The following is a 27877-nucleotide window of genomic DNA, read 5'->3' on the forward strand; positions in this document are numbered from 1 at the left end:
TCTCTTCATACCTCCTGATCCCTTTAGCCACAAGGGCCACATCTAACTCCCTCTCCAATGAACTGGCCTCAACTACCTAGTGAATTCCACAGACTCACCACTCTCTTGTATCTGAATCTGAAGTACCTTATGTCTACACACTGAACCAGCATCTATGCAGTTCCTTGTTTTACACTCTGAACCAGCATCTCTGCAGTTCCTTGTGTCTCCGTGCCCGTGATTGACTGGACGGTGGTGATGTCATGGTCCGGGGCGGCGCATGCGCTGTTACGCCCGGGGCGAGGCGAGGCAGGGCGGCTGCGGGATGGAGTCGTACGATGTGATCGCCAACCAGCCGGTGGTTATCGACAACGTGAGTAACCCGCCCGACATTAGCCGCTTGCAACTCGTGGAGGAGAGGAATTAAAGACATGGGTTCAGACAAATCAAACGAAATAATTGTTAACCGCCCTTTGCAAAGGGTGGCCGGCGCTGCCATGGCAGCAGCCGCACCCCGACTGTCATTCATTCGGGCCGCCTGCAAAATCACGGGCGCCTTTTTTAATTTTAACATCGGTTTATGGGAATTATCCATTCATATTGATTATAACGCGTTTACCTCCCGTTAACTGATGGTATGAACGAACTATTCGTGAGCCTGAAGGAAGAATGAAAGCCTGAGGCCTAGCCCGATCTCCACAACGATTGGTTCACTCAAGGCAGTGACGTAATCTTCCGCTGCGTGATTGGCGAAGGTTGGTGTCAGGTTTGATGTGAGAGGTTGACTTCCTGAGGATGAGCTGGTGGGAGCAAAACACTTGTGAGAAAGGGAGCATTTTTATTTCAATGTTCAATGGTTCCTCTATTCTCACGTGTATCAAGGTGCAGTGAGATTTTTCTTTTACATACAAATTAGTGAGATTATTGCCATACAAGTATAATCCCTGGATAGCACATAATGCCAAGAAACAGCACACTGAGTCTATATGCAATAGTGTAGAAAGGAACTGCAGATGCTTGTTTATACCAAAGATAGACACAAAGTGCTGGAGTAACTGAATGGGTCAGGCAGCATCCATGGAGAAAAAGGATGGGTGATGTTTCAGGTTGGGAACTTCTTCCGATCCCTGGTTCTTCCTGCAGTCCTTTGTCCAGCGTCGGCCACCGTTGCTGACTCCCACCACCTCCTCTCCAGTTCCCAGTCTTCGGGGCGAGCAGTGGTTGGGCTCAGCGGCTTCACTCTTCCAGTTGCCCAGCAGGCGAGCCAGGCCTGCTGTCAGGATACGGCCGTTTAGTGCCTATTCAAAGTGATGTATTTGCAGTGGGGAATGAGTTAATGCAGAAATATGGACAATTGTGTACATTCTTGAAAGCTGCATGAAAAAGCAAAAAAACAAAGTACGTGGAGACACAAGGTGCTACAGATATAGGACTCGAGCAAAATACAAAGTACTGGAGGAACTCATTGGGTCAGGTAGCACCTGTGGAGTTTCAAGAGAGAGTTAGATTTAGCTCTTGGGGCTAAGGGAATCAAGGGATACGGGGAAAAAGCCAGAACAGTGTACTGATTTTGGATGATCAGCCATGATCATATTGAATGGTGGTACTGGCTTGAAGGGCCGAAGGGCCTACCTCTGCATCTATTTTCGATGTTTTTATGGTTCTAGCATTTTAGAACAAAGAACATTCTGGAAATCTGATGTAAAAACGGAAAATGCTGGAAACACACGACAGGTCTGGCAGCATCTGTGGAAGCACAAAAAGGGTTCAGGTTTCACATTTGAGACACGTTCTGAGAACTGGGAAGGAAATAATGAATTGGTTTTATTGCAGAAAAGGTCAGTGAGAATGGATAGAACAAATGGAACATCTGTGACAGACCGAATGTGCCAGTTAGTTTCTTTGTGTTGCTAACAGCAGGGCTGTGGGATATGTTGTGCAGATCAGGGCTTAAACTAACGGAGAGAAAAAACGGAGCCAAAATTGTAGATAGATGACTTGTAGGAATGGTCAGTCCTAACGACAAAGAAAATTGAGAATTGATATTGTCTGAAGGCTGCAGCCTGCTCAGACTGAAGATGACGCGTTGTTCCTCAAGTTTGGATTGTGCAGACTTCAGACAGGCGATCTCAGAATTGGAGAATTAAAGCGACAGGCAATTGGAAGCTGAATGAATACTGATGCTCTGCCAAGTGAACGCTTAGTTTCCATTTGATTTCTCAAGTCTAGAGGAGATCATATTGAGAATACCAAATGCAGTACATTCGATTGGAAGAAGTGCAAGTGAATTGCTGCTTCACCTGGATGGTGGGAAGGGAAGGGGCGAAAGGACAGGGTTGCATCTCCTGTGGCTGTAAGGAAAGAGGGTGAGTGGTTGATGGGGAGGAACCACCAAGGACTCCTGAAGGAAGCAATCACTTTCAAATGCTGGAAGGAGAGGAGAGGGATTTTTTTTCCTGGTTCTGAAAAGGGACTCTGACCTGCTGCGTTAACTGTTTCTCTTTGCACAAAGGTGTCTGACCTGCTGAATGTTTCCAGCATTTTCTGCAGTAATAATATTTTACTTATAGTAAAAATATTTAACAAGAACAAGGGCAATAAAAGCAAGGGTGAACTGCAAGCCATTCAAGATATTTTTGTCAGTCCGTTCCATGGCTGATCCTATTGGGTACCTTGTGCTATCCATTCCTGATCCATTTAATATCTAAAATAATCAAACTAGGCACTGAATATTATTAGTGATTGAGCATCCAATAATCATCTGCAACTGTGAATTCCAAACATTTACAATCTCTAAAAAAAGAAATTACTTTGGCCCACCTTAGCCATGCCAAGACCCAGATAATTTCAGCCATGATCTTATTAAATGGCGGAGAAGGCTCCAGAATCTGACCCACCTTCTCCTTCAACTGTTCCTTGAATTCTCATTTTTGTTGGGTCTAAAGAAAGGTTATAATATCAACGTAGATATCTCTTAGGTGATAGCACCAACTTGGGATCAAGGGATTGAATGACCCTGTACTCTAAAATATTGTTCATCTACTCCCATGTCTGTTTTTTGTTTCAAAAATGAAGTGCAACATATTCTTGTGCATCTGATTCTGTCTTTTATTAATTCAATTTATTCAAAGTTTGTATTATTAGCTCTTAGAGTAGATTTAGAATATCAGCTGAAATAACTAAATAACTCGGGAATTAATTGCGTCTCTGTACCACACAACATTCAAGAGGATAGACACAAAAAGCTGGAGTAACTCAGCGGGCCAGGCAGCATCTCTGGAGAGACAAAATGGGTGGCATTTCGGGTCGAGAACCTTCTTCAGACTCAAGGAAGAGGGTTGGCTTGTAGTTTGGTAGCATGCAGTATTGGTTTTGTACCCCACCTACAGTAAATTACTGACTTTGGCATATAAGGAAGGTTTTGTCTGAGTTAATTATTTCTAAAATTGCAAAGTATAACATGTTGGCAGAACCTTTTGGCAGATTTTCAGTAGCAGCCTATCTATAGTTAAAAATGCAAATGGATATAAATGGTTCATTAATGTTTTTTGTCATGAAGCGGAAGTTCTGACATTTAAGGTTCAGTTGTGCATTCTTGCCCCAGTAATAAGGCACCTACATTTCAGAAGAATATTTTGGCTCTCGGCACAACACCCCTCCCTGGCTACTCCTGCATCTCATTTTATTCACTAGCGATAATCCATTTATGACCTCGTGTTCTATAAGTTTCTCTCTTCTTAATGATGTTCCAAATGTTGATTTTGGTAAGCCTAAGGTTTGGCTGATGTCTCTAACAGTTTTATTCTTGTTTCTCAGTCTCATAATGGTTTCTTTGACTTACATTGGCACAACTTTGGGCCTCATGTTGATAAACAGCAATAAAAAATTCCAAGTATGATGGAAAGACTGGAGGAAAGACTAGGTGCTGAGAGCTCTCTTATACCTGCATTAAGGAGGCAATTAAACACACCTGAGCTGTTACAAACACCTGTGAAGCCATGTGTCCCAAACATTATGGTGCCCTGAAATGAGGGGACTATGTATAAACACAGCTGGAATTCCTACATGGTGAAACCAAAATGTATAAAAATGGCCTTTAATAAAATCTGACAATGTGCACTTTAACCGCATGTGATTTTTTTCTATTATAAATCTCAAATTATGGAGTACATCGGCAAATAAATAAATGTCCCAAACATTATGGAGGGCACTGTATCTGCCTACACATAATCCATATCCCTGCATATCCATGTGCTTATCTAAAAGTCTAAATGCCACCATCGTGTCTGCTTTAACCACCATCCCCTGCAGCACATTGCAGGCACTTGCTGCCCATTGTGCAAACAAAAAACCTGTCCTGCACATATGCTTTAAACATTGCTCCTAGCTCCTTAAAGCTATGCCCTCTTGTATTTGACATTTTCACCCTAGGAAAAATCTTCTGACCACCCTATCTATGCATCTCATAATTATATTTCTATTAAGACTCTCTGCAACCCCTGACGTTCCAGAGCAAACAATCCAAGCCTGCCCAAACTCTTCCTGCAGCTGATGGTCCCTAATCTAGACATCATTCTGGTAAACTTCTGCACTCTTTGCAAAGCCTATAGAGTTCTACGAAGAATAGAGTTCCATGAAAAGTTCTGTGGAACTGATGATCTATGGCGCTACAATGCAGCCAACACAATAGTTATGAGCTATGTATCTTCTCCTTTGCTCTATCTATTGTACTTGAGTTTGAACTACGTATGGTATATCTGATCTGATGGATAGCATGCAAAACAAAGCTGTACCTTGGTATATGTGACAATAATAAACCTAAACATCCTTCCTGTGATGTCATGAACAGAACTACATGTAATATTTCAAATGCAGCCTGATCAAAGTCCTATGAAGTAGCATCGTGACTTCCTAACTCATATACTCAATGCCTTGACTAGTGTATGGACTTAGTGCCTTCTTTACCACTCTATCTACCAGTGCTGGCACTTTCAGGAAGTTATGGACTTGGACCCCAAGATCCATCTGTACATCAATGCTGCTAAGGGTCGTGCCAGAATCATTTTGGGACTCCTCGTATTTTAATGTAATTACGAGCAGTACGATGTGAATCTCTTGGCTTTGGCATTGGTCCCTTGTTTTGTGATAGATTGCATTATCAAAGGAACACCAAGGCAGAAGGAAGAACTGTTAGATAGACACAAAATGCTGGAGTAACTCAGCGGGACAGACAGCATCTCTGGAGAAAAGGAATGGGTGACATTTCAGGTCGAAACCCTACTTCAGACATGTTAGGGATCACGGAAACAATGAATGAAAGGTATGCAAAAAAAGTAATGATGATAAAGGAAACAAGAAGCTGGTGCGACTTGGGTGGGGAGGGATAGAGAGAGATGGAATGCTGGGGTTACTTGAAGTTCAATATTCATACCACTGGGCTCTAAGCTGCCCAAACGAAATATGAGATGCTGTTCCTCCAATTTGCATTTAGCTTCACTCTGACAATGGAGTAGACCTAGGACTGAAATGTGTGTGTGGGAATGGGAAGGAGAATTAAAGTGTTTAGCAACCAGGAGATCATGTCGGTTCAGGCGGACTGAGCGAAGGTGTTCAGCAAAACGATCGCCTAGTCCGCGTTTCGTCTCGCCGATGTTTAAGAATCCACATCTTGATCAATGGATACTGTAGATGAGGTTGGAGGAGGTGCAAGTGAACCTCTGCCTAACCTTAAAGAACTGTCGGGGTCCCTGGACAGAGTCGAGGGAGGAGGTATAGGGACAGGTGTTGCATCTTCTGCGGTTGCTGGGGAAGGTACCTGGGGAGGGGGTGTTTTGAGTGGGAAGGGATGTTAACCAGGGAGTTGTGGAGGGAACGGTCACTGTGGAAAGGGGTGGAGATGGGAAGATGTGACTTGTGGAGGTGGCGAAGATTTTGGAGAATTATGTGTTGTATGCGACGGCTGATGGCGTGAAAGGTAAGGACTAGGGGGACTCTGTCTCTGCTGCGACAAGGAGGAGGGGGAGCAAGGGCGGCGCTGCGCGGTACCGAGGAGGCACGAGTGAGGGTCTCATCAATGATGGGAAAGGGGAAAGGGGAACCTCTGTTCCCTAAAGAATGAGGACATTTTGGATGTCCTGCTTTGGAATACCTCATCTTGGGCATTGATGCGGCGTAGACGGAGGAAGTGGGAGTAGGGGATACAGTCTTTGCAGGAAGAAGGGTGATTTATCTTTCCCCTCGTTGCACGACCCTTAGCAGCATTGATGTACAGATGGTGGCTACGTATTAAAGCAATATCAACTTAACAGTCGTGATGCTCCCATGGCATTCTAGCGTGGCCTGTTGTGACTTGCCTGTGAATGAATGAACGAAGGGCTTGTTAGCAGCTGGTAATCAAATTATGTATCATGAATCAGCAATTTTATTCACTTGGAGGAATAAGACAGAAAGTTTGGAAAATATGAGGTTAAACCAATAGAATTGGGTGGCATGGTGGTGCAGTTGTAGATTTGCTGCATATCAGCGCCAGATACCCGTGTTTGATGCTGTATATACGGAGTTTGTACGTTTTCCCTGTGCTTTTCCCCCGAGTGCTCCGGTTTCCTCCCATGCTCCAACTACCCTCTTCTACCGCTTGCCTGATGGAAGAGGGTAGAAGAGGGATTGTCCGGGGTGAGACTCGTTCTTAATTTGGACGGTTTGGAGCTTTGAGCACTTAAAAATTAGGATTGTAACTTTGTTCTCATATGTGTTAATCCTTTTTATTGCAGGGTTCTGGAGTTGTGAAAGCTGGGTTTGCTGGTGATCAGATTCCAAAGTACTGCTTCCCTAATTAGTAAGTACCTTTCCATTACAAATTTTATTTAATGAAAATTTGCACCCGATTTCTGCAAACAGTGTAGATTAAGCTGAGCAGTGGCAGATAGTCAATGCACAAAATATGTGCTTGAAACATTTCTTGCCTTCAATTCGCCGTTACTGATGCCAATCCATCAAATAATTCTCACAGATTAATATCATTTTTTTAACACATCTTGTGACAATATAGGAACTTCAATTGGAAGGTACCTTTATGGGTTTTGTTTCTGCGTTGCATATACAGGAAATGTTGGAATTTAAATCTAATTTTGGTTTTTTTTGTTAATAGTATCGCGGCAAGTTATTGTTTGTGAACAAAATAAACGGAAACTTCCTTTGAGACTCCTGTAGTGACTTAAAGGGACCAGAACCCCTTCCTCTATTTAATATGGGGAAAGAAGTTTGATTAATATTCCTGATCATTAGGGAACCAAAAATTTAATGATGATACTTTGGTCAGTGTGGATTGTGTGTCTTCCACTGGAAGTATGGGGAAGAGATACCGCCTGACTCGCTGAGTTACTCCAGGACTTTATGTCTTCAGATAGAAAATGGGTATATGCTTGAATTACAGATGGTAATCAACAGCATCTTGCACCTAACAGACCCATGTCAGGCAGCCTCCTGCAAGGATCTTCTCATTGTAGTCCAATCATTTCCATGCCCACTTTGGGCACTGTTATTCAATGTCATGCCCAAGTTGCTTTGTTCTTGGGATGGGGAAGGGAGAGCACTCTCCCAAAACACCATCCATCACTTGATGTTCGTTCATAGAACATAGAACAGTACAGCACAGGAACAGGCCCTTTAGCCTACAATGTTTGTGCTGAACATGATGCCAAATTAAAATAATCTCATCTGCCTGTACATGATTCATATCCCTCTATTCCCTGCACTTTCATGTGCCTATCCAAAAGCCTCTAAATGCCACTATCATATATCGGGGAGGGCACAGACATTGATTGTGATTCCACTGAATTTAGTGTGCATAAACTTGGCAATTAATGCACTTTAAAATTCTGTGTTTTGTCGCATCTTGGTATATAAATTTCTGAAGATATTTTGGAAGAATCAAGAAGGGTCCAAACCTGAAACGTGACGCATCCATGTTCTCCAGAGACACTGCCTGACCCACTGAGTTATTCTAGCACTTGGTGTCCTTGTTTGTCCTTGCTGCAGTTCCTTGTTTCAACAGATATAATTTTCAGTCTTTTTTTCATTTCTAATCCTTAGTTCCGACCACAGAATGGTTTTAAGGCTATTACAGATAATATTATGGTTCATCTGGTTAATGTGTGAAGGCTTAGGAAGTTAATCGCGTCCCCAATAACTCTCACCAACTTCTACAGATGCGCCTTAGAAAGCATTTTATTGGGATGCATCACAGCATGGTTTGGGAACAGCTCAATCCAAGACTGCAAAAAATTGCAGAATTGAGAATTGTGGACGCAGCCCAGACCATCACGCAAACTAACCTCCCTTCCATTGACTCCATCTACACTTCACGCTGCCTTCGCAAGGCCACCTACATAATCAAGGATGACTCTCACCTCGGACGCTCCCTCTTCTACCCTCTCCCATCATGCAAGAAGTAAAAAATGTGAAAACGCATACATCCTAGTTGATGGACAGTTTCTTCCCAGCTGTTATCAGGCAACTGAACCATCCTATCGCGAACTAGAGAACGGTCCTGACCTACCATCTACCGCATTGGAGACTGTCAGACTATCGTTAATTGGACTTTACTGGACTTTATCTTGGACTAAATGTTATTCCTTTTATCCTTATTCTGTACACTGTGGACGACCTGATTATAATCTTGTACAGTCTTTTCGCTGACTGGATAGCAAGCAACAAAGAGCTTTTAAATGTACCTCGCTACACATGACAATAAACTATTGGCTGGGACAGATTCTTAAAATTATATTTTGGGTACAGATTGTTTAGTTGCCATGTAAAATTCAGCTCTGCATGATATGAAAAGTCACACAGAGCAGAATTTGCGATACAGAGCTCACAAGCTTACGTGTGATCAGCGAGTTTTTGATACTGTTTTAGCTGTATTGCACTAATGTTACAAAGGTCAAAATCAAAGCATGTTTTAATTAATGTTATTTGTGAAACATTTCTTGCACAGTGTGGGAAGGCCTAAGCATGTACGTGTTATGGCTGGTGCCCTGGAGGGAGATATTTTCATTGGACCTAAAGCTGAGGTACTCCTGTTTAATTTATTTCATTTTCTGCATATCTGATTGAATAGTCTGCTTTCTGAAATGCTTTGCCTATGTCAAGGAGTAGTGTTCCTATTCATTGTCAGCATTAACATTCCTGGACCAGATTCGTAAAATAAATGGGAATTGCAAAGATGAGATATTTTGACACAACTGTGGTCTAGAATTGCAGAGCATCAATAAGATTAAATGGAAGAGATGTACAACAGGAACCAGGATAAACCTAATTCTGTAATTCGGGGGGGGGGGGGGCAAGGGGGAGAGCAAAAATTAAACTTCCCAAAGCACTCAGGAGTTGTTGATCAAACATGCTCTGGCTTCCAAGTCACAGCTGAACAAAATTGGGGACTTGGTGAGAGAGCATTTGAGGATATTTGATCTGTTTTCTTTGTTTGATGCTGGGTGTGTACAGTGGTGTCATATGTTTCATCGATGTCACTTGCATGGACTTCTGCATGAATGAGTGGAGCCTTGATCTCTGAAAAGATCCATCCTGCTATAGGAAAGATACCAAAGATACTGGAAAGAGTGCAGAGAAGATTTATGAGGATGTTGCCAGGACTCATGAGCTTGAGTTAAAGGGAGAGGTTGGCTGAGGTTCCATTTCTTGGAGCGATGGAGGCTGGAAGATGATCTTATAGAGGTGTATAAAATCATGAGGGGAGCAGACAGTGTGAATGCACAGTGTCTTTTTTCCAGGGTAGGGGAATCAAGAATTAGAGGGCATAGGTTCATGATGAGAGAGGATAGATTTAATAGGAACCTGAGGGGTGACTTTTTCACACAGATGATGGTGGATATATGGAACCAGCAGCCAGAGGAAGTAGTTGGGGCAGGTACAATAACAACAAACAAAAGACATTTGGACATTTAGATGGATAAGAAAGGTTTAGAGGGAATATGTAGGAAGGAACTCCAGATGCTGGCTTCACAGGAGATGGACACAAAATGCTAGGGTAACTCAGCATCTCTGAAGAAAAAGATAAGGTGATGTAAGATAACCCAAAACATCAGCTATTATTTTTGCTGCTTGAGGTTTAGAGTGATATGGGCCAAATGCTGGCAAATAGGACTAGTTGAGATAGGGCATCTTGGTCAGCATGGACAAGTTGGGCCGAAGGGGCTGTTCCCGTTGCTTATGAATCTATGACTCTGACTCTAAGTTCTTTACTGAAGATTTAAAGCCTGCTTTAGTTTGCTTAAATGGTCTGACCATACCTGGGACAATGCTGAGTAATTTGGGTTATTAATTTTTCTCCGTGCAAGTTCCAACTTGTATTGGTGATGGTTCCCAACACTGCTTTGCCGATATCGTAAGTCCTCATAAATCTCTTTGCTCCCACTCCTCAACGAGCTTCCTCCATGATCTCCATTTCCTGGGCTCCTTGCCTTTGTCCCACTCCCAGCAATGCTGCATGAACGTGCACACCAGAGGTTAAAGCAGGAAGACTGAAAGTGGAGCTAAAATGATCATCAAAAGACTTTGGAGAAAATTAAGCAGATGGCAAACGACAATCTCAGCTATAACGTTCTTATTTCAGTTTAGTTTAAATATTGTCAGCAAAGAAAATAAGTGTTTTTATTTAAATTCTGTGTTGATTGAATAGGAACATAGGGGCCTCCTGACCATCAGGTATCCAATGGAACATGGAATTGTAAAAGACTGGAATGATATGGAGCGGATCTGGCAGTATGTGTATTCCAAAGACCAACTCCAGACTTTCTCCGAAGAGGTGAGGTGGATGTTCTCAGTGTGAAATCCTGTAATTCCTATATATAATATGTAGGGGGAGTTTGATATCCCATGTACCTGAATCTTTTAATGATACTCGCGAACGTTGCTTGCAAAGTCTGCAGTTTTAATTTGACTTCTTAAAATGCCAAAAACATCGAAAGATATAAATACAGGTCCTGGCAACTCTTTGGAATCCTTTTTTTTTGTGTTTGTAAAAAGAATCTGATTGTGAGCGTGTCAGAGCCTCAGGGCTGTGAGTTGCCTGCGTCCAGATCAAGAGTGGGCCCGGCTCGGAGACAGACAGAGAGCGCAGCACAGCAGTCCCTCGGTACGCCTGCACATTTACTTTACCAGTTGTGTGTCAGTGCCCGTGACGGTGCTCTCGCCTCGCCCATCTTCTCTCTTTTTGTTCTCTGGATATTATTATTATGAATCATTATTACGTCACCTCTGTTGGGCGGCAAAAGGGATAATCTGGCAAGGCTGTAGATCCAAGTATGCCGGAAAATCGATGGTGTAAGTATTTGGTTGAATGAATGGCAACACATCAGATGACAGAATCTCTGCGGTTTGTCCACCTTTTCCAAGCATGATGAATTTTGCATTCAAATACAAATATGAGACTCTCAGGCAGTTTTTAACCTGGGCTAGGCAACAATTTTTTAAAATCTGCTTCTTGCTATTTTGTCATGACTTTCTTGAAGATTCTTGCTTAGAAAATATTCCTTTTTTTTTTTGCTGGTTGGCAATTGATAACTAACATAAATAGTCATGGTTCATTTGAGAACAAATGCTGGCAGCTTTAAGTGCAGCATGTCTAACTCTGCTCCAAACTCCAGCTCTGTCATACACACTCCAGCGGATTTTATTGGAAAGCTTTACTAAATTCCTTGATCTGATTTTATGCATATAATTTCACCCCTTGTGTCTCCTACATCTCTCCCACATTGTTACACATTCCTTACATATTTGCTGACTTTGCCTTTTGTTTCATAGAAACATAAAAAATAGAGACAGGAGGAGGCCATTTGGCCCTTCGAGCCAGCACCACCATTCATTGTGATCATGGCTGATCATCCACAATCAGTAACCCATGCCTGCTCCCCATGTCCCTTGATTCCGCTAGGCCCTAGAGCTCGAACTCCCTTTTAAATTCATCCAGTGAATTGGCCTCCACTGCTGTCTGTGGCAGAGAATTCGATGAATTCACAACTCTCTGGGTGAAAAAAGTTTTTTCTCATCTCAGTTTTAAATGGCCTCCCCTTTATTCTTAGAGTGGCCTCTAGTTCTGGACTCACCCAACATTTTCCTGCATCCAGCTTGTCCAGTCCTTTTATAATTTTATGTGTTTCTATAAGATCCCCTCTCATCCGTCTAAATTCCAGTGAATACAAGCCCAGTCTTTCCAATCTTTCCTCATATGACAGTCCTGCCATCCCGGGGATTAACCTCGTAAACCCACTGCCTCAATAGCAAGGATGCCCTTCCTCATTAGGAGACCAAAACTGCACACAATACTCCAGATGTTGTCTCACCAGGGCCCTATACAACTGCAGAAGAACCTTTTTTCTCAAATCCTCTCGTTATGAAGGCCAACATGTCATTAGCTTTCTTCACTGCCTGCTATACCTACATGTTTACTTTCAGTGACTAGTGTACAAGGACATGCAGGTCTCGTTGCACTTCCCTTTTTCCTAATCTGACACCATTGAGATAATAATTTGCCTCCTTGTTCTTGCCACCAAAGTAGATAACCTCAAATATATCTACATTATACTGCATCTGCCCACTCGCTCAACCTGTCCAAGTCACGCAGCAACCTCCTAGCATCCTCTTCTTAATTCACACTGCCACCCACCTTTGTGTCATCTGCAAATTTGCTAGTGTTCCATCATCTAAATCATTAATTCCATCATCTAAATCATTAATATATATTGTAAATAGTTGCGGCCCCAGCACCGAGCCTTGTGGCACTCCACTCGCCACTGCCTGCCATTCTGACAGGGACCCGTTTATTCCTACCCTTTGTTTCCTGTCTGCCAACCCATTCTCTATCCACGTCAATACCCTACCCCCAATACCATGTGCTCTAATTTTGCCCACTAATCTCCTGTGTGGGAACTTATCAAAGGCTTTCTGAAAGTCCAGATACACTATATCCACTGGCTTTCCTTCGTCCATTTTACTTGTCACATCCTCAAAAAATTCCAGAAGATTAGACAAGCAGGATTTCCCCTTCATAAATCCATGCTTTTACTGCTATCCAAATGCGCCGTTATTACTTCTTTAATAATTGGCTCCAGCATTTTCCCCACCACCGATGTCAGGCTAACTGGTCTATAATTCCCTGTTTTCTCTCTCGCTCCTTTCTTGAAAAGTGGAATAACATTAGCTACCCTCCAATCCACAGGAACTGATTCCGAATCTATAGAACATTGGAAAATGATCACCAATGCGTCCATGATTCCTATAGCCACCTCCTTGTGTACCCTGGGATGCAGACCATCAGGCCCTGGGGATTTATCAGCCGTCGGTCCCATCAGCCTACCCAATACTATTTACTATGCAAATTTCTTTCAGTTCCTCTGTCTTCCTAGATTCTCTGTCCTCGAGAACATCTGAGAGATTGTTTGTGCCTTCCTCAGTGAAGACAGAACCAAAGTACCTGTTCAACACTTCTGCCTATTATTTAATGCCCCCTGCCCAGAAAAAGCGCTTTCTTCAACTAATGCAATCAGCTGCATTCTTCAAAGATTCTGTGCATGAATCTAGACTTTATTTTTAATACAGTCCTCCTTCAGGGGAACATGTAGCCTCACAGCTGGAAGTACGTGTGCTGTTAACTTTACCATGTGGACGATCAGATGCATACAGAAGAATGCCAATTAATCGGCCCCTTCAATAATGAGCTAAATTGGAGTGTTATTTAATCATTTACTAGCGTGTATCATTTACTACACTGAAATATCTTCGACTTGTGGCTGCCAAAAAATACCTTTCCCCCCTACAGCATAGTTTTCTGCATGGTACAAGTCACAACACCCGGGTGTTCCTTTTGTAATTGTTCACTGCCTGTAAAAAGGTGACTTTATTGGCTTGACATAGTTTGCTGGGCAAAAATAAATCAAATTAATTGTATTTTGCCTGCAAATGTAATCATTTGCTGAGTGGATATTTCCGCCCCCAAATTTTTAACTGAATCATCAAGCGACTTTTAATTTTTGCAATTCAAATGTTACTATATTTGTAGAGCAAGTGAAAAATCTATTTAATTGAAAAAGAGAATGACAAGTATTTTCCATTAAATCTTTCAGCATCCTGTCCTCCTCACTGAAGCTCCTTTGAATCCAAGAAAAAACCGTGAACGAGCCGCTGAGGTTTTCTTCGAGACCTTCAACGTGCCTGCATTGTTCATCTCAATGCAGGCTGTGCTTAGTCTGTTAGTATTTCATATTCACAAATATATAAATTTTTGAAATGCAGTCTTCTGAGATTTTTTGTTGCCTTCCAAGAGAAGAAAGGATATGATTTTCGTACGTCATCGGAGTTTGAGATTGTGAAAACGATCAAATAGTTAGGATCTCAGAGAACTTCCTTACATCGATGTATTGTCAACATATTAAAAGCTCAATGGAGATTGAAGCTGAAATGTTCTTGCTTGGAAAAGAGCACTTGTCAACTGAACCAAGTTGGTATTCACCAGCACAATTCCTTTTGTTCTTCATTTGCCTAAACTTCGTCCAAGAATGTGAAAGGCTTCCAATTGGGAGTAAAATCCCTTTACAAATCCTTTTGGCATTGTAGGGCGGGAATATGCAGTGAAAGTTAAAACTGACTTAACTCAAATCAAGTTTTACCTGAATCTTCTCATATAGATATAGGGAAGGGCTAAAGGCTGGTCTTGCCATCAAAATGTGTTTATTGATGGATCCCCCCAAAAAATAAAATTCCTTCTCAGAAGTTCATTTATTGTCGTATTTCATCAGCTTATCAGACTTGATAAACAACATGTTTGTCTTTCTTGTAAATGTGTTTTTCTGCTCTACTTTTCTGAAGGTATGCCACAGGTAGAACTACAGGTGTGGTGTTAGATTCAGGAGATGGAGTCACACATGCAGTTCCTATATATGAAGGGTTCGCAATGCCACATTCCATCATGAGGATTGACATCGCTGGGCGTGATGTGTCTCGCTATTTGCGCCTCTTCCTTAGAAAAGAAGGATATGATTTTCATACGTCATCGGAGTTTGAGATTGTGAAAACAATCAAAGAGGTAAACATTTTATATTTGTTTTGATTTACTGCCAAGTTGAATGCTATTTGAGCTGTGAAATTGGATGAAATGCTGAGAATACGTTGCTAACTAATGATACAACTTAATGCTGAAAGCAGACACAAAATGCTGAAGTAACTTAGCGGGTCAGGCAGCACCTCTGGAGAAAAGGAAAAGGTGACGTTCCGGGTCAGTCTCGGTCTGACCCGAAACATCACTTATTCCTCTTCTCCAGAGATGCTGTCTGACCCCTGAGTTACTCCAGAATTTTGTGTCTACCTTCGGCATAAACTAGCATCTGCAATTCGTTCCTACATATTAATGCTGAAAGCAGATTGAATCTGAGCTTTCTTATCCTAAACATAGGTTTTGTTTTTATTAAAGCCCACTGCAGTTTAGAACGAGTAATTGCAGATGTCTTTTACTTTTTATAAAATTAGGAATGGATCTTTAATGTAACATGAGCAAATCATAAATGTTGTCTTTGATATTCAAACGCCAAGTGGTAAAGCTGCTGTCTCACATTCCCAGAGACCCTGGTTCGAACCTGAACATGGGTGCTCATTATAGAGAGTTTGCACGTTCTTCCTCCGGGTGCTCCATTTTCTAAACATGTGGGTTTGTAAGATAATTGGCTTCTTTAAATAGCCGCTAGTGTGTTGGGAATGGATGAGAAAGTGGGATAACAGAACTAGTGTGAACGGGTGATCGATGGTGTGGACCCGGTTGGGCTGAAAGGCCTGATTCCATGCTGTATCGAAATTAAAACTTGGTTAAGAGATAGTGTCAGTATGTCAGTTCAGGAAAAGTCATTTCGTAGGGCGACACGATGGCGCAGCGGTAGAGTTGCTGCCTTACAGTGCCAGAGACCTGGGTTCAATCCTGACTATGGGTGTTGTCTGCATGAAGTTTGTACGTTCTCTTTGGTTTTCTTTGGGTGCTCTGGTTTCCTCCCACACCCCAAATTGGCTTGGTAAAAAAAATTGTAAATTGTCCCTCGTGTATAGTGTGGAGATCACTGGTTGGTGCAGACTCGGTGGGCCGAAGGGCCTGTTTCCGTGCTGTATCTCTAAATTAAACTAAAATAAAATAAAGCCCTATTGTCTTCACCTATTAAAGAATATTGGTTTCATTCATTTTATTGTTTTTTTCCTGGAGAACCAAGGCTTAAAATTGTTACTTTAATTTTGAATGCGCATTTGACCGTTCTGGGAAATGACTTGCAAATTTATATTTTCTGTTTCACAGCGTGCCTGCTACCTGTCAATAAATCCACAAAAAGATGAGACTCTAGAGACAGAGAAAGCCCAATACATTCTGCCTGATGGGAGCACAATTGAAGTAAGGCACCGTTCTCAACTTGTGATTTCTCACCTTGTTTGTTCAGAACACCTTAAGAGGTACAGATTCAACCCTGCAGGATAATCCATCTCTCCAATAGATTACAGAGGCAGAATCTGGGAATAATTTAAACTAAAACAGTTGGATGTCGCAACACAGACTATATTTTGTTTGGAGTAAATGAGGCACAAGGACCTCTGTGTCGTTCTTGTGACTGCCTTGCATTCTTTAATTAAGCAGCTATGCCCTGGCCCCGTTTGGGTGGAGGAATTGTGACCAGGGCAGCACAGTGACGCAGATGTAGACTTGCTGCCTTATGACGTCAGACCTGGGTTCGATCCTGACTACGCGTGCTGTCTGTACGGAGTTTGTACGTTCTCCCTCTGGTAAAAACAATTGTCCCTAGTGTGTAGGGTAGTGCCAGTGTACAGGGTGACCGCTGGTTGGCGCAGACTCGGTGGGCCAAAGGGCCTGCTTCCACAATGTATCTCTTAAGTCTAAAGTAAAGTCTATTGGAACTGTGGCGTCAATGAAATATTTAAATGTTGTACAACCACTAAGCAATTTGATTCCTCTGTTGATTATTTTCAGTTTTCGGCATAACTGGCAACTCTTTGCCTCCTTTCTCCTCCCCCCATAACTAAACTAAGTATTTTACATCAATGCACATGACTCTTATTACATCAGATCTTGCCTTTTTAAGTTTCCATGTGTTCATTATAGTGCCCAGAGATGGCCCAAGGGTTTATTCTACATTGCTTATGTAATTACACACATTTGCAGCACAGATATGAAGTTTACATACATGAGCACCGTTGGATTTCTGGCTAGTATATTAGATCTTGCTGGGAATAGTTTGCTTTAAATCTTTCCAGATGTAATCAATGAATGCATTTCTACCAATATAATCAGTTTCTGGAAACATTTATGTCTTAAATATGCAGACATAACTAACAGCATTCTGATCAGAGTGAATGTCCAGAGAATTACTTATTTTATTCTGGTGATGTCCTGTGTATTGGCAAAAAAGATGAGCAGATATTTATTTGCAGATCGGCCCCGCGCGCTTTCGTGCTCCGGAGCTTCTGTTTCGGCCCGACCTGATTGGTGAAGAGTGTGAAGGAATCCATGAAGTCTTGGTGTTTGCAATCCAGAAATCTGACATGGACTTGAGGCGAACGCTATTCTCGAACATAGTTTTGTCAGGAGGATCAACTTTATTCAAAGGTATGTTGTCGAATTGGGCTACCTCTATTGTAACTGTGTGTCCTTTTTATCAAAACTAAAACTAACAAAGTGCTGGAGTAACTCAGCGTGTTAGGCAGCATCTCGAGATCATGGATAGGTCACATTTCTGGTTGGGACCCTTCTCAAATGCATGCTTTTTTTTGTCATATGCACCATATTTAAACCAAAATATTGAAAGTCTAACTTGCGGCAGATTTACAGGCATATTAGATGCAACAACAACAACAATTAAATACACAATAAATTATCAATTTTCCTAAGTAAATCAGACAATGAGAAAACCAAAGTTAGACACAAAGTGCTGGAATAACTCAGCAGGTCAGGCTGCGTCTCTGGAGAGAAAAGATGGGTGATGTTTCGGGTCCGGGACCCTTCAGACTGCAGACATTCATGAAAGGAAATTGTGGGCTTACCATGTGGATCTTGTAGTCTGTAATTTTCCCCTTTGTGGATGATTCATTAATGCAAGGAAGCATTTGGAAGTGCACAGTGCCATCCATTGGGTTTAAGTAGTGTAACTAGAGCCTCTACTTTCTTGGACGTTTAGACATTTGGCATGTCACCGAATACTCTTCACAAACTTCTACAAATGTACTGTAGAAAGTATTCCGACTGTTGGCATGGCAGTTCCAATGCACAGGAACGCAAAAGGCTGCAGAGAGTATTGGACTCAGCCCGGTCCACCACGGCCACAGCCCTGCCCACTATCGAGAGCATCTGCCTGATGTGGTGCCTCAAGAAATGTAACACTAAGGATCCCCATAAGGTCATATGTGATAGGAGCAGAATTAGGCCATTCTAGTCAAGTCTACTCTGCCATTCAATCATGGCTGATCTATCCCTCCCTCCTAACCCCATTCTCCCGCCTTCTCCCCATAACCCCTGATCCATTACTAATCAAGAATCTTATCTATCTCTGCTTTAAAAATATCCATTAACTTGGCTTTCTGTGGCAAAGAATTCCCATCAGAATTCCCATGACAATGACTCCCACGCCATGCAGGACACTATCACTGCACTGAGTAGCTCCTTCAGTGACAGACTCCTTCACCCCAAGTGTGTGAAGGAGAGATATCGGAGGTCCTTCCTTCCCGCGGCTGTGAGACTGCACAACTAGCGCTACTCCCAGCAGACCAGTCAACAGACCAGTTAACAGTAACAGTTTAAAAAAAACACAGTAAACGATGACAATTATCCTTATCTTTATTTTTATTTATAATGAATGTCTCTTGCTATCCACTTTGCTGCCGTAACACTGCAAATTTCTCCGGTGTGGGACAAATAAAGGAATATATTATTATTATTATTAGGCCCTCTTCTTGCTGCTAACATCGGGCAGGAGATAAGCCTGATGTCCCACACCCCCAGGTTCAGGAACAGCTACTTTGTTCTTGATTTGATCTGCACAAACCCCTAGCCTACCGTAATGGAAAGCTGCACAACACATCTTGCACTACCATGGACTTGTTTTTCAATTCTGTTTTACTCAAATATCTTATTTTTTGCACATTTTTCTTTTCACTGTCTTACAGAATTTACGTGCAATTTATTTCGAATTTATATTTTGCGCGTGCTTTGAGTCTATGTGCCTGTGTTGTTGCAAGCTAGTTATTTGTTGTACCTTTACTCACTGTACTTGTGCATATGACAGTAAGATAGATGTAAAATGGTGGCGTAACTGAGCAGGTCAGGCAGCATCACTGGTGAAGAAGTATGTGATGCTTTGGGTCAGAAGACCCACAGAAAAAGTCTTTCTCACACATCTATATACTAAAACTCTTGTTTGTTTGTTTGTTCGTGAACTACAGCCAAAACGGTACACGATAGCGCGACAATTTTAGGCCCACCTTACTCACCGTCGTCCCTTTGTTGCGAATGGAAGAAGTTTCATTGAAATTGCTGTTACATTTTAAAAGTTGTTCACATTTTAAAGTTTAAATCTTTCTAGGGAGGGAGTGAGGCGGGAGGGAGGGGTTAAGGGGGGTTGAGGGGGATGGAGTGGGGGGGGGGGGGAGGAGGGAGAGGGGAGAGGGTGCTGCACCAATGCAGGAGAGGTTTGGGCCCACTTGGTCTAGTATGACAATAAACTTGACTTGAGATATAAAAGACTGCAAATACTGGAATTGTGAGTATAAATAAAGTGCTGAGGGAACTTGCAAGCTGAGTTCCTCCATCCCTTTGTTGACTTGACTTCTGAATTCCCAGGAGTGACCCCTGGCTAAAAATTAATGAAGTTGTTCTTGAAAATGGCAGTGGTTATTTTTACTGGGATCTGGAGGCACAAACTCAAAGGACAGACAACGTGGGGGAGGAAATGAGATTAAATTGTGAAGCCTTCTAGCATAGAAGTAAAAACACAAACAGATTCACATTGAGAAATTGTGAGATTTGTCAGCTTATGAAGCATGACTTAATTGTTTTTACACAATTGCAGATCTATCTTTGACATTGCCAATGTAACAAGTACAGGTAAAGTATGTGAAGTAAGACACTGCCAGTTCAATCAGACAGAGGTAGCTCCAATGCATAAATCTTATCTGCCTATTTACAGTGCCCTCCATGATGTTTGGGACAAAGACCCATCATTTATTTATTTGCCTCTGTACTCCTCAATTTGAGATTTGTAGTTAAAGTGCACGTTGTCAGATTTTATTAAACGGTATTTTTATACATTTTGGTTTCACCATGTAGAAACTACAGCTGTGTTTATACATAGTCCCCCCATTTCAGGGCACCATAATGTTCGGGAAACATGACTTCAAAGGTGTTTGTAATTGCTCAGGTGTGTTTACTTGCCTCCGTAATGCAGGTATAAGAGAGCTCTCGGCACCTAGTGTTTCCTCCAGTCTTTCCATCACCTTTGGAAACTTTTATTGCTGTTTATCAACATGAGGACCAAAGTTGTGCTCATGAAAGTCAAAAAAGCCATTATGTGACTGAGAAACAAGAATAAAACTGTTAGAGACATCAGCCAACCCTTAGGCTTTCCAAATCAACTGTTTGGAACATCATTAAGAAGAAAGAGAGCACTGGTGAGCTTACTATTCGCAAAGGGATTGGCAGACCAAGGAAGACCTCCACAGCTGATGACAGAAGAATTCTCTCTATAATGAAGGAAAATCCCCAAACACCTGCCCGACAGATCAGAAAAACTCTTCAGGAGTCGGGTGTGGATTTGTCAATGACCACTGTCCACAGAAGACTTCATGAACCGAAATACAGAGGCTGCACTACAAGATGCAAACCACTGGTAGGCCACAAAAATAGGATGGCCAGGTTGAAATTTGCCAAGAAGTACTTAAAAGAGCAACCACAGTTCTGGAAAAAGGTCTTGTGGACAGATGAGATGAAGATTAACTTGTATCAGAGTGATGGCAAGAGCAAATTATGGAGGAGAGAAGGAACTGCCCAAGATCCAAAGCATACCACCTCATCTGTGAAACACGGTGGTGGGGGTGGTATGGCTGCTGAAGGTACTGGCTCGCTTATCTTCATTGATGATACAACTGCTGATGGTAGTAACATAATGAATTCTGAAGTGTATAGGCACATCCTATCTGCTCAAGTTCAAACAAATGCCTCAAAACTCATTGGCCGGCGGTTCATTCTACAGCAAGACAATGCTGGACAAGAACAAACATACTGCTAGAGCAACAAAGGAGTATTTCAAAGTTTTAAAAAATGGTAAATTCTTGAGTGGCCAAGTCGATCTGAACCCATTTGAGCATACTTTTTATAGGCTGAAGAGAAAACTGAAGGGGACTAGCCCCCAAAACAAGCATAAGCTAAAGATGGCTGCCATCAGAGCATCTCCAGAGAAGACACCCAGCAACTGGTGATGCCCATGAATCGCAGACTTCAAGCACACAAAGGATATGCAACAAAATACTAAACATGACTACTTTCATTTACATGACATTGCTGTGTCCCAAACATTTTGGTGCCCTGAAATGGGGGGACTATATATAAACACTGCTGATATTTCTACATGGTGAAACCAAAATGTATAAAAATGGCCTTTAATAAAATCTGACAATGTGCACTTTAACCACATGTGATTTTTTCTATTACAAATCTCAAATTGTGGAGGACAGAGGCAAATAAATAAATGATGGGTCTTTGTCCCAAACATTATGGAGGGCATTGTATAACTGCCGCATTATCTCATTCTTTCCACAATGTGCTGCCGGGCACATGGAGGTTAGGGGGAGGAGGGGGGGGGGACAAGATACGGCAGGGGAAGGTTGTTAGAGGTTACCTAAAATTCAGTCTGTTGTTTGAAAATCACAGGTGAGAGACAAGTCAGACAGAGGTAGGTTTCCATTTCAGTGATAATCTGTTCAGTTTGAGTTTAGTTTATTGTCACGTGTACCGAGGTACAGTGAAAAGCTTTTGTTGCGTGCTAACCAGTCAGCGGAAAGACAAGACATTATTACAATCGAGACATCCGCTTATCACTTATTCTGTTACTATTGAATGTATGACTGTTTTCTGATTAAATTTTAGGATATCTTTCAGTTGTTGGTGGATTTATGTGCACAGCTTGTCACTTTGCATTTCCAAAACAGATGTTTGATATATAACTAGACAGATATAATTTATTTCTGAAATAACTATTGCTTCCTTGCACCTTTGTTGTCAACTGTTCTAAATGATAATTTTTGTTAAACCACAGGATTCGGAGACAGACTGCTGAGTGAAGTAAAGAAATTGGCACCCAAAGATATAAAAATAAAGGTATTGTTACCATTCACGCCTTCACGCTAGTGATGATTTTAGTTTTTTAGTTTTAGAGATACAGCATGTACACACGCCCTTCGGCCCACCGAGTCCACGCCAACGACCGATCATCCGTTCTCACTAGTTCTATGTTATCCCACTTTCTCATCCACACCCTACACACCAGGGGCAATTTTACAGAGGCCAATTAAGCTACAAACCTGAACGTCTTTAGGATGTGGGTGGAAACCCAAGCAGTCACAGGGAGAATGTGAAACCTCCACACACACTGCACCCGAGGTCGGGATTTGAACCGGGTCTGTGACGCTGTGAGGCAGCAGCTCTACCCTCTACGCCACTGTGCCGCCGTGGTCTCACCCTGCATTTTGTCTCTGGTTCATAGAACAAGCTGAAAGCCTGAGCGACTGGTAAATGGAGTCCATGGTTCACCATTTATTAATCCTTGGATTGAATGATTATCCCAACTATACACAGATTAGTAGACACAAGAAACAGCAGGTGCCGGTTTATACCAAAAAAAGGCACAAAGTGCTGGAGTAACTCAGCGGGTCAGGCCGTATCTCTGGAGAACATGGATAGGTGACGTTTCAGGCCTGAAGAAGGGTCCCGACCGGAAACGTCACCAATCCATGTTCTCCATAGATGCTGCCTGACCAGCAGAGTTACTCCAGCACTTTTGTGTCTTTTTTCATACTTATATTAGTTCTGGTTTCCTTTAATGATGTCCAGTGAAGACCTGTTGAAATCCATAGATCTTAATCTTGATATTCTGCCTACATGTCATAGATTTGACCTCCAACTTGTCTCTCTGGAATCCCTTGATGTGTTTAACTAAGTAAACAATTGTAGTTTATGGCTAAGCAGCTTCAAGTGAGATCTTTCTGAACTAATCCTTGGTATAATAACGTCTTTGTATAATAGTTCATGATCTCTTCAATCTCTGTTATTCCCCTAACCTTCATTAAACACATCTATTATTATAATTATCACATACTTGCATCCACAGGCATTTCTTAAACATAACACCTGGAATGAAACCAGAAGACAGATTAGATTCGTGCTTGGGCCAGTTCACCTTCCTCGTTGTTCGGAAGAGTCCCTTGCTTCACAGTACAAAAGTGTTTCGTGATTCATTCTCAATTATGGATGCCCGACATACGACCACACACAATGCTTCTGCATGGACTGTCTCATTCTCCCGTGTCTATGTGCATGCACATGCTCGGTATCTTCTCCTGCCATCCTTCACCATTGTTTTTGGTGTTTTTCAGAACAAAGGGAAAGGAATAATGCAAAAGCATTATTGATGCTTCATTGATGGAGGAACTCAGTGGGACAGGCAGCATCTGTAGAGCAAAATGGACAGATGACGATTTGGGTTGGGACCAATCTTCAGAGTCCCGACTCAAAACATCATTTGTCCATTTCCCTCCACGGATGCTGCCTGATCCACTGAGTTCCTCCATCAGTTTGTGTTTTACTGAACATTCCAATATCTGCACCCTATTGTCTCCAAAAAGGGCACATCTTTAGCCCCTCAAGCCCAGTGCACAGTTAGACTGACTGATTTGTTTGACCCATATCCCTCTAACCCTTTCCTTTTAATGTACCTGTCCAAATGTATTTTAAATATTGTTATAGAACCTGCTTCAACCACTTCTGGTAGCTCGTTCCATATACCCATCACCCTCTGTGTAGAAAAAGTTGTCCCTTGGGTTCCTATTAAATTCTTCCCCTCTCACTTTAAACTAATGCCCTCTGGTTCTTGATTCCCCAACTCTGGGTAAAAGACTGCGCATTCTCTCTCATTATCTTATATACGATCAGCCTTCTGTGTTCCAAGGAATAAAGAGCCAGTCTGTCCAACCTCCCCCTATAGCTCAGGGCTTCAGGCCCTGGCAACATCCTTGTAAATCTTCTCTGTACTCTTTCCCGCTTAACAATGTCTTTCCTCGAATTGAAACTCCCGTCCAGAAAAAGCTGCAAATAAGATCTTACGGACTTGTGTTGGTATTACAGTACAATGTAGTGGTTTATCCTTTCTGTATGTGTTTTCTTGTAGATTTCTGCTCCCCAGGAGAGGCTGTATTCCACATGGATAGGGTATGTACTCATTGCTGCATCATGATATCCACGATCCCTGCTTAAAATTAGCAGTGTCCAAACAGTCAGCTGTCTTGTGAGAGAAGATCATTTTGATCATGGCTGATCCATACCCTGAGCCAAGTTCCCAGGCCAACTTTACGGGCTCCCCAGCAGCTTAGGCGGACCGTTCAACTCCTCTCGGAGGCTGTGTTGGTCCGGCAAAGTGGATAATCCACTAATACCCTAGAACCAAGGGTGCCGGAAAATCAGTGGTGGACCTGTATTCACAAAGAGGTGCAGATGCCAATTTACAAAAAAGACACAAAGTGGTGGAGTCAGGCAGCATCTCTGGAGAACATGGATAGATGAAATTTTGGGTCAGGGTCCTTCAGATTGATTGAGTGGGGGGGAGAGAGGAGCGAACCTTGGATTTGTGGAGTACCCTTTTAACATGTAGATGAGGGCAGGTATGGAGACAAAGGAACTGCAGATACTGGCTTACAAAAAAAGACAAACTGCTGGAGTAACTCAGCAGGTCAGACAATGTCTCTGGAGAACATGGATAGCACCTATCCACGCTCTCCAGAGATGCTGCCTGACCCACTGAGTTACTGCAGCACTTTGTCATTTTGTTTGGAAGGAATGGAGTTGGGAGAAAGCAGTCCCACCCAGCTCTGACATGGTGTCAACAGTGTCCGTGGGGCAAAAAATAATGGAGAGATAATTTGCTACAGTCAGGATATTATTCATGGCTTTGATAACGGTTTATCAGGATGTTAATCTGATGGGAGGGATTCAAATTATTGTGGGGAAGATGCATGTAGATTTGGACAACAATGAATTCATAGAGTGGAAAAGGAAATGATTTTAGTTTATTATTATTATCACGTGTCCTGAGGTAGTGAAAGCTTTTTTATTGTGTGCTGTCCAGTCAGTGAAAAGACTTCCTGATTACAACCAGGCTGTCCACGGTGCGCAGATAAAGAGATTAGCGTTTAGTGCACGATAAAGTCTGATTAAAGACAGTCCAAAGAGTTGCAGGAAGGGAGGAGGTTTTATGAGGAGTTGGTGGTGACAATGGTAGAGGCACAGGTGCAGGTTTTTAACTAAAGATTTGGCAATTAAAAAGAACAATATAATATTTTTTTAAGTATTATAGTAAAATCAATACCCACTGAAGAAAACATTTGTGTTAATGTTGTTCTTTCAATGTTTGTTTTTAGTGGTTCTATCCTGGCATCACTTGACACCTTCAAGAAAATGTGGGTGTCGAAAAAGGAATACGAGGAAGATGGGGCCAGAGCGATCCACAGGAAAACGTTCTAAAGTTCTTGGCAGAGTCTGTCCAGATGATGTGACCTTGCTTGTCTGGGTATGGTGTATGCCTGTGAGAAGGTGAATGTGTGTACATGAGAACACGGAGGAGAGAAAAAGACTGGGTTTAGGGACGCATGTGATCAAGACGAGAGGTTTAAGTCCATTTCAAGTGTTTTTCTATTTCCCCTTCCCTTTTCCTTCTCCAATTGCATTGTCATTCACAGCTAACATACATGTTGACCCTATTACACTAAACTATGGCAAGTGTAATTTGACTACATCCACTTACTTGATTTTATTGGAAGCTTCAATGATAGGCAGCAAGGGATGGAGGAAAATGGAAACTCTGGAGTTTGCTGTATGACTGTTAAAAGCGTGGTATGAATGGGAATTTTTAAACTGGCTTTTGTTTCTATTTGCCTTTGAGACTGGTAAAGGATTTATAACCTGTTGTGCGTAGACAAATTGCACGTCCCTGAATTAAAAAAAATATTAGCATAGCTCAGTGTGAAGAAAAAAAAAATATATATCCCAGCGCTTTAATGTCTGTCTCCCGTCCCACTAACGTTAACTGCCTGTGCGTCCACTAGATGGGGTGTTCACCCCTGCACCCCACAAGCATTTAGTGCTATTTAATCAAGTGCTCATGGAGAGAATGAACAAGCAGGAAAAATCCATCAGGAGCAACCCCTCTGCGTGTTAATGTTGTGACATGTAATATAATTTAAGTTATTTGTTCTTCTGTAAATGTTTCAATATAAGCCGATACCAACAAGTCATGAATTCCAATGTTGATTGCCACATGCAAAAAAATTGTTGCTGATAACAGGCACAAAGTGAATACAATGCAACTTAAAAGCAAGGATCAATTTGTTCAGATTGCTACTGCAGTCATTTTCAACATCTCTGGTTTGCCGAACTAATGGTTGAAAGGAAGGGATACAAAGGGGCTGCACTTGTTTTTTAAGTATTTATTCACTGCTACAGGTGTTGGGGTGGTGGAGGGAGAAAGGCAAGCGTGGGGTTGAAGAGGATAAAGTGAAGGATATTGCAGTTTAAATTGATCACAAATCAGGAACTAAATTCACGCCTATGCCGGAGAGCCTTCCTGTTTGAAAACACTCCTCATAATGTTTAGCATGAAAGGAACAAAATAGTGTTTTATTTTGAAGGGGAAAAGTTTAATGCCTTGAAACTAGTGCCACCTGTATTGGTGACACTAATCCACAGTGGAGAGGTAATCCACATTTTGTAAGTGCCAGTCGTTTATTTTAAATGTGCAGTTGTTAACCTTGACTGCAAAGAAGGGAACTGCTGAATGGTACAGAACTGCTTCTGCTCAGTAAATGCAGTAAAACACTTTCTTTTACTATGTAGCTTTCATCTGAGTGGTAGACTTGTTTAATTTTGTTTTTAACCTAAGCACATATGTCTTGGCAAGTGACCAAAATTGATTGAAGACCACTGGCGTTAGTTTGTCTTGGCTGCTGTAGAGCTAGTCCCTGTACAATGGTAAAGAATTAACAGGTCCATTCCAAGTGTAGCTTTTACTACATTGTCATCCAATGTTTTACCATGCAGAAGTATTGTGAACTGTGCTGCCACGTGTTGGCACTGGCCCAGAAAATGTTAATAAAACAGTTCAAAAAGGCCTGGGATTCTTTTTTGTTGTCAGCGAGAACATAAAACAGTGCAGGACAGGAACAGGTTTTTCAGCACCACGTTTGTGCCGCACATTATGCCAAGTCAAGCTAATCTCATCTGCCTGCACATGATCCACATCCCTCCTTATCCAAGCGAGGCAAAGACAAATGCAGCCAAGCATAAAGGAGAAAGCTGGAAGAGTTTCCCCACAGGTTGAAGGTATGTAGAGTTTTATAAATGGTTATTGGATTCTACGCATAACATCTTTAGAATAATCAAGCTGATCAGCGAGTCTGGCTTCAGAACGAATATGTAAGTGGATCTTCCGTAAAATGGTTGACAGGTAAATCTAAGGGTAAGCTAAGAGAAATAAAGAATATTCTGTCTTATGCCCAGAAATTAAGATAATTTCACTAAATATAATTT

The 27877-nt window shown here is 42.0% G+C and overlaps 1 protein-coding gene across 1 annotated transcript; it reads left to right on the forward strand.

The window, feature by feature from the left end:
• Positions 1 to 214: 214 nt before the first annotated feature.
• LOC144601334 (alpha-centractin) lies at positions 215 to 27469 on the forward strand. Its single transcript, XM_078413379.1, has 11 exons — positions 215 to 352; positions 6750 to 6814; positions 8975 to 9050; positions 10676 to 10801; positions 14118 to 14242; positions 14860 to 15076; positions 16325 to 16417; positions 17470 to 17644; positions 22341 to 22402; positions 24468 to 24508; positions 25714 to 27469. Exons 1-11 carry the CDS (start codon positions 260 to 262, stop codon positions 25814 to 25816), a joined length of 1176 nt encoding a protein of 391 aa, XP_078269505.1. The 5' UTR covers positions 215 to 259; the 3' UTR covers positions 25817 to 27469.
• The last annotated feature ends 408 nt before the right edge of the window (positions 27470 to 27877 follow it).

This window comes from Rhinoraja longicauda, chromosome 16 (assembly GCF_053455715.1).
Source record: "Rhinoraja longicauda isolate Sanriku21f chromosome 16, sRhiLon1.1, whole genome shotgun sequence".
NCBI classification, from domain to species: domain Eukaryota; kingdom Metazoa; phylum Chordata; class Chondrichthyes; order Rajiformes; family Arhynchobatidae; genus Rhinoraja; species Rhinoraja longicauda.